General features: G+C 46.1%; 1 protein-coding gene and 1 long non-coding RNA gene across 2 annotated transcripts in view; one reads left to right on the top strand and one right to left on the bottom strand.

The window, feature by feature from the left end:
- LOC139051480 (uncharacterized) overlaps positions 1–245 on the top strand; it is a 187,652-nt gene extending 187,407 nt beyond the window's left edge. Inside the window, exon 3 of the long non-coding RNA XR_011509386.1 lies at positions 155–245. This is a non-coding gene — a long non-coding RNA (uncharacterized lncRNA). The remainder of the gene's footprint in view (positions 1–154) is intronic.
- Positions 246–8,129: 7,884 nt separating this feature from the next.
- Ttc30 (tetratricopeptide repeat domain 30) overlaps positions 8,130–12,455 on the bottom strand; it is a 37,657-nt gene continuing 33,331 nt past the window's right edge. The window contains exons 8-9 of the mRNA XM_070528452.1: positions 10,341–10,539; positions 8,130–9,035 (exon numbers count right to left, since the gene is read on the bottom strand). Coding sequence (XP_070384553.1) covers positions 8,313–9,035; positions 10,341–10,539 — 922 coding nt within the window. The 3' untranslated portion in view covers positions 8,130–8,312. The remainder of the gene's footprint in view (positions 9,036–10,340; positions 10,540–12,455) is intronic.

Here is a 12,455-nt window from a genome sequence, read left to right as displayed (position 1 = left end):
ATCAATATTTTTTCTGTAGAAATACTTCAACACTTTCCCATCCCATTTACGTTCTCCTGTATTCCTCAGTTATTCTTCATAATCAATTTTACTGTGAGCTTCTCTCACTTCAAAACTTGTCCAGCTCGTATCGCCTTGCACACTTCATTTGCAGTCTTCCCGTGAGCGCCCAATGAGAGGCTTCCCACTGACCATTGGTTGCCATCGAGCCCTGATTGTACCACTGATTTCAAGCAAACAACCGCATTTCCAAAAGTAAGTCCCGGAACCATTACACCTATTCCACATGCGCCGGAGCACCTCGTACCTACTGTATCCCCATAGCGCTCTGTGCTTCATTATGGCTGTATTTCGCTTCCCCTTTACTGTTATTGTTTTTTCCTGTGTTTCCATATATATATTGATCTATTGACTTGGTTTATCCATGTGCCAAGGTATTTATATTATTTTACCCGAGGTATTTCCTGGCCTCGGGTAGCCAGGAAAAACAATAACTATTTTTATTGAATACCATAACGCCTGATTTCTAACGCTAAATTTCAAACCTAAACTCACGACTTCCTGTCCACAGATATTAGCCCGCCGTTGCAAATCACTTTGCTTGTTAGCTAGCTACACAGTGTCATCCACATAAAATAAGCTTGGAAGCTACTGCTCTACTACGCTACCCGGCTGTTTGTACGAGAGATTAAACACGATGCTACTTCCTTCTAGCGCCCTCTCCATCCTGATTATGTACATCATAAACAGCGGGGGGGATAAAGGGCACCCCTTTCACAGCCCCTTGTTGATATCAACTTTCTCCTCGCTCCTCATCCCTTCCCATTCAACGCAAACGGTATTTTCTAGGTAAATCTCTCTCAAAAGTTGTAGAAAATCGTCACCTAAGCATTCCCCTTCCAGAAATTCCCACAATATGTTGCGGTCTACGTTGTCGATACGGACACAAAAGTTGGTGGGTGGTTTTTTTTGCGTCAGAACAAATGTTGAGCTGTTGAAAATGACGAATACAACAAGGTGCTTAGAAAAAAAGAACGAGAAACGCCTTTATTTTGCGATTTTCTGTTGCACCTTGCCTCCAAACGGCCGCCTGGGGAAGATGAAATTTGACGTCATGACACCCCCGCGCACGCCGCCAAGGTCAGCTACAGCCGGCGCAGTCTTTCCGAAGTGTCGGTCCCTTGCAGCGTTTGTTTATCGCTGTCGGCTATGTTCACACGTGGTCCGTCTGAAACATTATCCCCGTCAGCGCTCCATGCAGGTGGTGCGTCTGACACGCGTGCTCGCACGGTCGTCGATCGCTATTGACGCATTCGTCGCGGCGGAAGAAAACGCCCAGACATTACTGCGCCCACGGCTGTTATAACAGCATGATCGGTCGTGACACGCCGTCGCGCATGTTTCCCAGAGACGAGAAGGTGCGTAAACTTTGCATACGTGCCTGTCAGCCACCACACCCAGCATGGAGACTTCCAAAAAATGGCTTCATTTGCGCGGGCCACTTCATCGACGATGCTTATGCGACCAGCCCGGCTGTGCTCAAAATCTTTGGCATGCCGCTCAAAAGGCTCCTGTTGAGGCAATACAATTCAAAGAGTGGGTGCTTAGGGATGCATTCGTAACTGTCAGCTGTTTTAGCCACCTTTTGTTGTTTTGGCAACAGACCCTCTCTCTTTCTGTATGCATGTAGCCGCAGCGAGGACCGCAGGAGCGTTTTTTGAAAGAAGGGAAATTACCCTTTCATTGGCTGTGCAAGAACAGATATTCTCGGGTTGTGACAGAAATTGTTTACCCTGCGGATGCATGTTATTGTCACAGAACAAAATAGTCATGTTGTATTCACTTTCGCTGCGTCTAATATTGAACGACACCACACGAGCGCTCTTTTAATTGATAAAATATACAAAAAACAGCCAGTGAATGAATGCCAGACAACAGCATGCATGTGTGGTAATCTAAAATGCGCAGCACATTTATCTACATTGCCTTTTCACACGTTGCTTTTCAGCCCGAAGTAAAAAATTGCGGATTTTCATAGGCCTCTGCATGATCATGCGTCTGGTTTCATGACTTGGTTGTTCGCGCAGCATTTCCCTAGTAAATGTCACGGCCAAAGACTTTCCTTTCTATATGGCCACAGAATCGATGTAGCTAAGTGATCTGGTCGACGGGTTCCTAGCGCAGCCACCCATCTCAACGAGTTCAACCAGTACATGGCTTCTAATGGCGTGAAAGTGATAGTAGCCGTAAACACAGGGCTATGAAACGGCTGGAAAATTCTACACATGCCGTGCCTCGTCGCGTAAAAACAAAGCGTGCAGCGGTCGAAAGCCCACAGCGTAGGTAAGCACAAAGCGGCGAGCTACGCTACCTACGATTCAGCCGCAATAGCTGCCTTTCTGCCGCAACGCGGGTCACGAAACTAGGCATCCTACGTAACATAACTTTACGAACTGCGGCCACTACACTTCAAGTTTACTAGGAAAAAGAATTGCCATGTTGCTGGCCCGGACTGCCTGACCGGCACGTTCAAGGCCGCCTGCTCTTCGCCGCTTGACGCGGAAGGCTCGTAACCGTAAGCGGATATATTTGTTGCTGAGTTGGAACGGTCCTCATCTACAGACGTGTACTCATCGCTGGTAGAAGGCACCAGAACCCGAATCCATGCTCGCAATGGCAGCGGCGGCGCGCCTCGAATGACCGCAGCCGGCCGGCTGGCTATCCGACGAGGGTGTCGTGACGTCATTCCTTCCAACTCGCTTGGGCCGGGCGGCGTTGCGCGCGCTCACAAAAACGCCAAAAATAAAGCCATCCGCTGAAAAATGAGTGAAGTGACTACTTGTTTTCGATGTACTCGCACACTGAGGACTCATTTTCTGTATTATCGTAAAATGTTCAGATTTTGCGTCCGTATCCCTTTAATGTCTAAAAAGGCAACATACAACGTTTTGCTTTCTACTTTTGATATTTCAATACACTGAGCAAGAACAAATACGTTGTCATACAAACGCCTACCTATTCAGAAGTCATTCTGAAGTTCTCCCAAATTGCCATTATTCTGCGCCCCTGCTTGCAGCTTTAATTTGATTGCCTGCATTGCTAGCCTGTATATTACCGATTTATTGGTCAACGGTCTATACGAGTGAATTCTATATTTCTCCCCGTTACCTTTACATATTCATTTCATTATACTTTGTCACCAACTTTCTGGTTGTTAGATTATTCATAAGACGTGGTCAGTGACCGTGATTCCCTTCATTTCCATGCCTTACCAGATGAACTTTCGTCGAACCCTTGATTATATTATGACAACTGTCTTTAATTCTTCTATCTTTTAAAGTTTTTCCACTCTTTTCCCCAGAGCTTCCTTACTTCTTAGTCCTAGTTCACTAATTAGCCTAACGGAAACCGCGTGTAGCCCTGTGGCTGTGCGCGTAGGAATTTTCTCTTCGGCTTTCTTCCGGTTGAAATTTGTCATCAGCTCCTTTTCCATCTGGTTCTCTTTCATGCTCTTTTTTTCCTTCAAGTACAACCTCATCATTGCGTTGGAAAGATTTGGCTGCTATTTTCAGAATGTAATTTAATGCTGCTTCCCCTTCCAGTTTGTTGCCATCTTATTCTAGGATGTGCTGTTGTATTGTTGTTGACTTCCTGCTTAATAATTTTATGTGGTTCCAAAATATTCTAGGTGCGGCCTTCTTTCTCTCACGCATTCCTGAAAAGCAACGTTCACTTTCACCTTTTATCTTTGGTTGCACCAGTATTTGAATCATAGACATTTTCTTTCGGTATATTTCCCATTACCTGGCCACTTCATCCTGCGGCAACTGCGCCTCCTTTGCCTGCCTGTGCTCTCGAGATGCTTTCTGTCATTCGGCCATCGCTTCTCGTATCTCACTGTTCCACCAGCTTTTCGGTTTCTTTTTTCCTTTCCAACCAACACGTCGTTTTTCTTTCCGTATTTCTGTTGTTATTACACTTAGAAGCGCACAATATTCCCACTCTATTTGGCCATTGGCCAAGTTCTTCCTCGACTCTTGTGAATATATTTGTTCTTTATTCAGCGTTCAAATTTGGACTGGCCATTTTCCACTCTTTGCTCACTTTCCCAACTATATATCCCATTTTCAAAATGATGCGTTTATGGTCAATCTCTATGCTGATATGCCCTTCTTCGTCAATGACCATTTCTGTCAACTTATCATGAATTACTTCTGTCATCAGACAGTAATCAATGGTCGATTGTCAGTTTCCCACATCCCACGTGATCTTCCCTTCATATTTAGGCCCTGTATACCCGCACGTGTTCAACCACGCGGCCACGCTTTCAGTTTCCTACTGAAGCAATATTACCGATACCAAAGTACACCCAGTAACACCACTAATAGCTATTAGTCTTGCCACTTCCAAGCTACTATTTGAATGCTATAAAGACTTAACGTCCCACCCGGTTGACTATTCCGAAAAACCAAATGTACGCGAAAAAAAGACAGAAACAAAGGAAACTATCCAATTATTATTCAACCGCTAAACTCATCAGTCCTCGCCCTAGCGGAACGTTTCATGTGCGGTGCACTCTTGCGGCGCGCTCATGCTCATGCGATGTTAAACAGACAGTATAGCGATGTAGCTATTTTGTACCTCTTCCGTTCAGTCCACGGTATTTTAAAATAGCATAAATTAAATAACTGTGTAGTTGGGAATTGCAGAGGAATCTTTACAATTCGGGAATTGAGGACCCAAAGTTATAATAACTAAAAGAACTTATTCTTTAAACAAAATCGTCTTGGGTGCTAGAGCCTGCAGTACTCTGGCACTGTGGTTGGCCCAGTATGGTAGTACCGAAAGAAATATGATACGGTGCACCAGTGATGTCGATCCCTCTATCCAATCCATTGCGAATGCATACCAACAGTAGTGCAAGCTTTCGCTCGCACGGGTTTGATGGCGGCCTTCTCTCTGTCTCTCTCAATAGCAGCAAATAAAAACAAAGGCTTTATGGATCAGATTGAAGAGAACCCGCAATTGTTATAGCATTGGTGCCCGCGCAAGGGAGAAGTAGGTGGCGTTTCCTAATAGGGTGAGGAGATCAGCGTCACTAACATGCTATTTAATTTTCGTTTGGGCCGACAGCCAAAATACTGCATGCCGTAGTGCCTACGATGATTTTTGTGAATGCAATATTGCCTCTAAAACTGTCAATTAAAACTTTGCTAAAATATTTTTCTTACATGTGAGGCGTATTGCTCACAATGCCGTGTCTATATTGGCCGCCAAACCTCACAGTCTACATGACAACAGATATGCAAGTGCGCTTATCACAAGTTATCAGTGCAGCACCCTCTGTTATTTGGTGCAGAAAATAAAACAGCCTGTATACCTGTTGTACGAAGCCCCTCTGACGTCGGCTCCGAACCATTTGCGATCTTTGGGAACGGAATCGAAGTGGCGGGGCGGGGTGGGGGGTGACATGTGCGGTATCCAAGGCGGCTGTGCTGGCGTTGAAACACCTGCTGTGTTCGAAGCCTTGCAATCGTCTTCTGATACTTGGAAATATGCCCTTGAATATGCATGATGTCCTTTGGCTGCAAGTGTACTTTGAGGAAATAATAGTCGAGATTCCTGCGATACGTAGAATGACAGGCAGAAGGTAAGCAATACTGAAGGCTTCAAAGCTATTGAACGTAGACGCTACGTTCCTTCGTCTAAGAAATCCTGGAACCCTCAAATGAGCCTTTTTGCAATACTAGTTGGTTGATACTGCTTCCGAGAAGATACTGCGCAAAAGAAATGAAAATGAGATGGCATAGACAAGGACTAGCTCATTCCTGAAAAGTGTTGTGCGTCGATATCTCGAAAATGCTACTTTGTTTGAAGAGACGTTAAAGGAAAATATCAATTAGCGAAGTTAGATAGATAAAGATATAGAAGCCTATCATTGGTTCCTATCAACCAATACATGATTTTGTTGCGTAGAATAGTTCTGTCGAAGGTCCCACTTCTGCTCCTGAGTTTGAGTCGCCCGCGCCAGAACAGACAAGTTGGAGTAATTACCACGTGACCGCCTTGTATACCACACAGTGAATCAGCCGGTGCTGACCACAAATCAGACAGCTGCCACAGTGCAAAACAAGCGGGGCCACTGCGATTTTCCATTTTGTCACTTGCAAAATGTTCTCACTACGAATGACAAATTTTATATTACAGAAGCCTAATCTTTCAATATAGCCTGGCTTAGTTTCCTCTTATGTACCTTCAATACAGCTGTGTTTAATGTGAGCGAATAATTCTGCGTCCATCCCCCACGAATTTCTGGTCAGAATACTCCTTCGTATCCTTAATAAAGACAGTAAATATGAATTTATTTGCATATTGATTTACGCAGCAAAATGAAAAAAAAACAAAAATGTAACTGGAAGGAAAGGCAATTTGATGATGTGTAGTGTTTAGTGGCACAAGGGCCAGATATAACCAAAAAGGGCCACGCACGTGGTGACGAGTTGCTAATGAATAATGAATGAAACTGAATGCTGAAATGTTAAGATTCAGCAAATATGTGCCTAGTTTGGGAATTAAAGAGAAAGAAAACTCCAACAAAATCTTATTTTAGAACCCGACGTTTCGGAGTCCGACCGGCCCCTTCATCAGCGGTCTGATGGCGTGGGGAATAGCAGTGCTTAGATGCGTTTCTGGCGCTTTGGCAGGCGCGCAGACGCTTTTCGTAGACCTGTCTCGTACGTCGGCCTGGTAGACCTGGTAGTCATAGGCATACCTGTCTCAAATGGTCGTTGTGTACTCCCCTTCTGCAACTTTTTCTTTTTTGCAGGAACAAGTAAACCAGCATTCCAACTATTACGAGCAACATTTGACCCTCAAGTTGGAAAAATTACTGAAGACTGAACCGTGGCAGCCAATCGAATAACTCGCCCTACTGAGGTCAATTAAGCTAACCACGTCAATTGTAAGGGGGTGGCTGAAAACACAGGGGAGCGGCACCATTGCCAGCGGTAGTGTGTCGATGTCTCATTTAACAAATGCATGTTCTCACAGAGCCGTACATTGTAGATTAACGGTAAATGCTATGGCAAGATAAACAGTGACGATGCAAGGCGACACTGGTCACGGCGCGGTGATTTTTGAGGGCGCGCCTGCAGCTGTCGCACATGATTCATGAACCATGGAGCGATGCGTTTCCTCAGAGTGTATACATAAACGAACCGTCGCGCCCGTTACTCGTATAAGCCCGCTCAAAACGTCGGTGCTTGTCAGTAAAGTGTCCAGCGGGCACATCACATCGCTTTCATATCTGAGAGTTGTACATGGTGCGTCATGGTGCCCAATCCTCAAACGTTACGAAACCCCGAAACATCCATGAATTTTATCGCTTTCCTTGAATTAAATTGAATTCTTGGGTTTCACGTGCCAAAATCACGATCTGGTTATGAGGCATGCCGTAGTGTTGGACTCCAGAATTGTTTGACCACAAGGAGATCTTTAACGTGCCCCTGCAGTGCAGGGGATCGCTTTCCTTGCGCCTTTCCCGACTGGGAGTGCTACGCTGGGCATTAACGAATTCCGTCATGTTTTCTAATTATGTAACGACAGCATTTTGAGATGATCAGAGAGGCCACAGCAGCCCTCTGGTTGAATGAGAGCTGAGGATATTGCGAATGTTAACGATGTCCAGAATAGTATTGCTTATCGATCTTGTGTTAAGGTGACGCGTTATCTAAAGCAGCCTCTCGCCAGTGATTTTCTCCCTCAACCTTTCAAAAATTTCGCAATTAACAAACATACAATAGATGCGATGTGGCAATCTTTGCAGTAACGAGGTTGCCGATCTGTGTATTTTGTGTTTGTGCGGGCCGCCAATACTATAGGCGATAGTGATAACGCTGGTACGGATTTCTACTCACAGCCAGTCGCTGTTCGTCAGGATGGGGGCTTAACTTCTCACGGCTTCAACAAGTTAAAAGTATGCGCGACATTTCGATTACAAGTTCGTCCCTTAGGCGTGCTACTAAGAGAGAAAACATGAATTCTCGCTCAGTATTTTGAAATATTTGATCTATTCAAATTCATGATACAGAAATATTTTAATTGACAAACAGTAGAATTTGGTTGAGAATTTGGAATTCCTTCTAGTCTGAACGAATAACATTTATTTCACATTTGAACAAAATTATCCCTCATTTGCGTGGAATATAATTCACGGCCGATTCTGATGAAGCGGTTATAGTTGATGGAGTAGCGCTGTACTCAGCTTCCATGTAAAGTGTGACTCGTGTGCAAAGGAGAGAGACTCCCAGATTCTAGCGGCCCCTGAAAGCGTGTGGCTCAGCTGCCATGAGCCTGAGCGTCAACGCCCTCATGCGGCGAGCTTCGTAAGCCACACTGCGACTACCGAGCCCAGCTGGAGTCGGTCTAATGTCCGTGGCAGACGGCAACGTGCGACCGTGCTGCTCGCACTGTTCTAGGAACCTCAGGAGGTCGTAGAGGACGGCATCCCTGACGAGAACCACCTGCTTGGCGAGGTTCTCGAGTAGCGCCAGCAGGCAGCGCTTTGCGTAGAACCACGTGTCAGCGCCCAGCTTGCTCGCATGCGGCTCGAAGCTCTTGATGACTCGCGATATGCCGAAGTCATAGTTGCCCTTGGCGCAGTAGAGTGTGCCGATCACGAGGTTCACGATGCACAGGTGAAACATTTTCTGGCCCGGCTGGTCGTAGGCGAGCTGCTCCTCGCGCTGCTCGACGCGCCGCATGAGCTGCTCCGCCTGCTCGTTCTGGCCGGTCATGATGTAAGCGACGCACAAGTTTGCCAGCAGGGCGGGGCTCAGCCGCAGGAGGTCACGGTCCTGCTCGCGCTTGACCAAGGGCTCGTAGAAAGCCACAGCCTCGTGAAATTTGCCTTCCTGGACGAAGAGGACGTGACCGACGTTGAGTCGCCAGCAGCCTTCGTCGCTGCAGAGTTCCACTGAGCGTCGGAAGAGACGCTCAACCAGAGGGTAGTCGCGGGCCTCCCATGGTATGCGCGCCTGCAGAAAAATGCGAGTGCGTTTGTAACTGCGACGACTAAAGGATACTTGAATGCCGCTTTTATGGGACGGCCCCGGCATGTTACCGACTTCAGTTCTAAAACTTCCGCTGAGAGAATGGTCGTGAGCTTTGATTTTTTTAAATACCTTTGGGTACACATTCTGGGTAACAGAATGGTTCTAGATAAATGGAAACTCCTATCCAAGAGCAACAATCGTGGTGACGTCACACACCACGTTCCATGAGCCCTATGTATTTATTGCAAAGCAAGACGTTAGATTTTCGCATTAAACTGTGTTTGTGGGTTACGGAAACAAAAAAAATGCGTTTTAAAAAATCAAGAAACTCCTGACAAATGACGTAGTACGAACTTTCTATGACCTGGAAGAAAAGCGAGGTCTTGTTTGCGGTGCATCATCGTGCGGGGTTGGAGCTGTTTTATTTTGTGTTATTCAGAGGGAACACAAGCCCATAGCTTATAGCTTTGTCCACCTTGAGCAGTGCCGAAAACGGTTATGCGGACATCAAGAACCAATCATAGGCGGTTGAGCTCGGGGTAAAACGCTATCATAAATAAATTTTTAGGAGTGAGTTCACCGTCTATTGCGATAAACTTCCGCTAGTTGATCTTGGCCAGACAAAACCGATGTCGCAGAAGCCACGCACTCGCGACGTTAGATGCTGTTGTTGGTTGCTTATTGCTGCAAATGGATCTCCGGAAAAAAAAAACGAAGGAGCGGCATCATATTACGGGTCGGAAAGCGAACGGTTCACATGGCCGCATGTGCTTAATCAGATGTGTGCTTGCATCACCGGCTGTCAAGGGCCGCGTGGCGGCAGTGCAAACTATGAACACGTTACGAATATGTCATTTTCAAAGCGAAACCGTGGTCGGCTAAGAGCGGAACCGGCGAAGAGGTAGTTCGCTTTGGGTTCGGTTGTTTTGGATTGGCTGTTGGCTTGCGACCCTGGCCGTGTGACTCCGGAGGCATGCTGGCGTCGCGCACGCGTAGGTTGGTTGCCTGAGACGCTATCACTTGCCCTAGTCGTCTGTTTGGCGTTGCTCTTTCTGTGTCGACCACTGCTGGAAATGCGATACGCGTTCGAAGAGATGACGGAAAATTCAGGCTAGGTTGGTGGGCTAGGCAAGGTCAGGCTATGCCGGTGGACTAACGCCACGGGGCACTGCCACCAGTCTACTTGCATTTCATGGTTCAGCCATAATCACCGCTCGGGGTAGCTTACTATACTTCTCGATAGATGAGACGTAATTGGACGTACCAAGAGTGCAGGCGCTCGCTCACCTGAGCCATGAGCGCTGGCAGGAACCTCTCCCGTAACACGGCTTCGCACTGGGCCTGTGGCGCTCCCTGCTGCCGCATCTGTCGGAGACGGTCGGCCTGCCTGGCGGCCAGGGCCTCGAGCTTGGCGTACGCTTCCTCGGGCGCCGTCTGCTGGGCGAGGAGGGCCTCCAAGAACTCGTACAGAAAAGGCGGGAGCAGTCTGCGAGACGATGTGCCAGGCTATGGAGTAACAAGATTCCTCTTTCATATCCTACACTGATGTAGAAAACCTCTTAGGCGGTGAAATGGCCAATCGCAACTACACATGCGCTTTGTGTATGTGATTCGACCTATAATGAGGCTGCTAGAAATCCAATCAGATATACACCGCTTGCTTGAATGGTATGTGATAAACAAAATCTGCAAAACTCTCGTGTGTTTACATAGCCCTCATAAAGCCATTGAGACGTCTCATCCAATTTACCCACTTATGAGTACTTGTCACAGCTGTCTCTGTTCTGCGATCACTCTGTCACAGACTGTTAAGTATGTAGGAGTTATTTTGATGATACGCTCTTTTTCAACGCTGATTTAGAACATGTAGCTCATTGTTTAAGGGTGGTCAGTGTTTTTCTATTCATTTCAATTCACTTCGAGCTTCTTCATACGTAAACTGGTGTAGGAACTCTTAGGTGAGTGAATTGTTAAATATGGCGTGTCCATTTGTGGTTTAGAATATTCGTATGAACTCAAACCAATTGAGTGGATCATAAGAAGAATCGCCGCTACTATTGCCTATGGAACCACTTATCAAAATGGTGCTCTATCATGTATGAGACATTTTCAAGTGCTTCTTGCATCCAGAACTATTGGTAAAGTGACAATCCTTCAATAGTATTGATAGCTTTCTCGGTAATATTACTATTAAATTATGGCGTTTAGCGTGCCAAAACCACTTTCTCCTTATGGGGCATGCCATAGTGGAGGACTCGGAAAATTTCGACCACGTGGGGAGTTTTAACCTGCACCTAAATCTCATCCGCCCACGTAACTTTCTCCCGCCCCCTGCTACGCTTCCCTTTCCTTAGAATCCGGTCCGTAACCCTTAATGACCATCGGTTATCTTCCCTCCTCATTGCATGTCCTGCCCATGCCCATTTCTTTTTCTTGATTTCAACTAAGCAATCTGGTCTTTTCTGATCCCTTAACGTTGCACCCATCATTGTACTTTCCGTAGCTCGTTGCGTCGTCCTCAATTTCAGCAGAACCCTTTTCGTAAGCCTCCAGGTTTGTGCCCCGTGCGTGAGTACTGGTAAGACACAGCTGTTATACATTTTTCTCTTGATGGATGATGGCAACCTGCTGTTCATGATCGGAGAATGCCTGCCGAACGCAGCCTAGCCCACTCTTATTCTTCTGATTATTTCAGTCTCATGATCGGGATCCGCGGTCACTACCTGTCCTAAGCAAATGTATTCCCATACCACTTCCAGTACCTCGCTACCTATAGTAAACTGCTGTTCTCTTCCGAGACTGTTAAACATTACTTTAGTTTTCTGCAGATAAATTTTTAGACCCACTCTTCTGCTTTGCCTCTCCAGGTCAGTGAGCATGCATTGCAGTTGGTCCCCTGAATTACTAAGCAAGGCAATATCATCAGCGAATCGCAAGTTACTAAGGTATTCTCCGTTAACTCTTATCCCCGATTCTTCGCAATCCAGGTCTCTGAATACCTCCTGTAAACAAACTGCGAATAGCATTGGAGAGGGTATCTCCCTGCCTGACGCCTTTCTTTATTGAGATTTTATTGCTTTTTTTATGAAGGACTACGGTGGCTGTGGAGCCGCTATAGATATCTTTCAGTATTTTTACATACGGCTCGTCTACACCCTGATTCGGTAATGCCTCCATGACTGCTGAGATTTCGACAGAACCAAATGCCAAACTTCTGTGCTGGCAGGGAAAAAGGAGTACATGAAATACTGGACATGCGACATATTTTGTTTTCATGACTTTAATGTCCCGAATGTCCAATATTGGCACTCCGGGCATAAAAATGTGTTATCTCTCGTGTTTGTACGAAATACAATAAAAGAATTCGTGCGTTTTGATTTATTTTAATTTTATGCAGCTGAA

This window comes from Dermacentor albipictus, unplaced genomic scaffold, assembly GCF_038994185.2.
Source record: "Dermacentor albipictus isolate Rhodes 1998 colony unplaced genomic scaffold, USDA_Dalb.pri_finalv2 scaffold_12, whole genome shotgun sequence".
Taxonomy (NCBI): domain Eukaryota; kingdom Metazoa; phylum Arthropoda; class Arachnida; order Ixodida; family Ixodidae; genus Dermacentor; species Dermacentor albipictus.
Note: the sequence above shows the minus strand (reverse complement) of the source record. Positions and strands in the feature narration are given on the sequence as shown.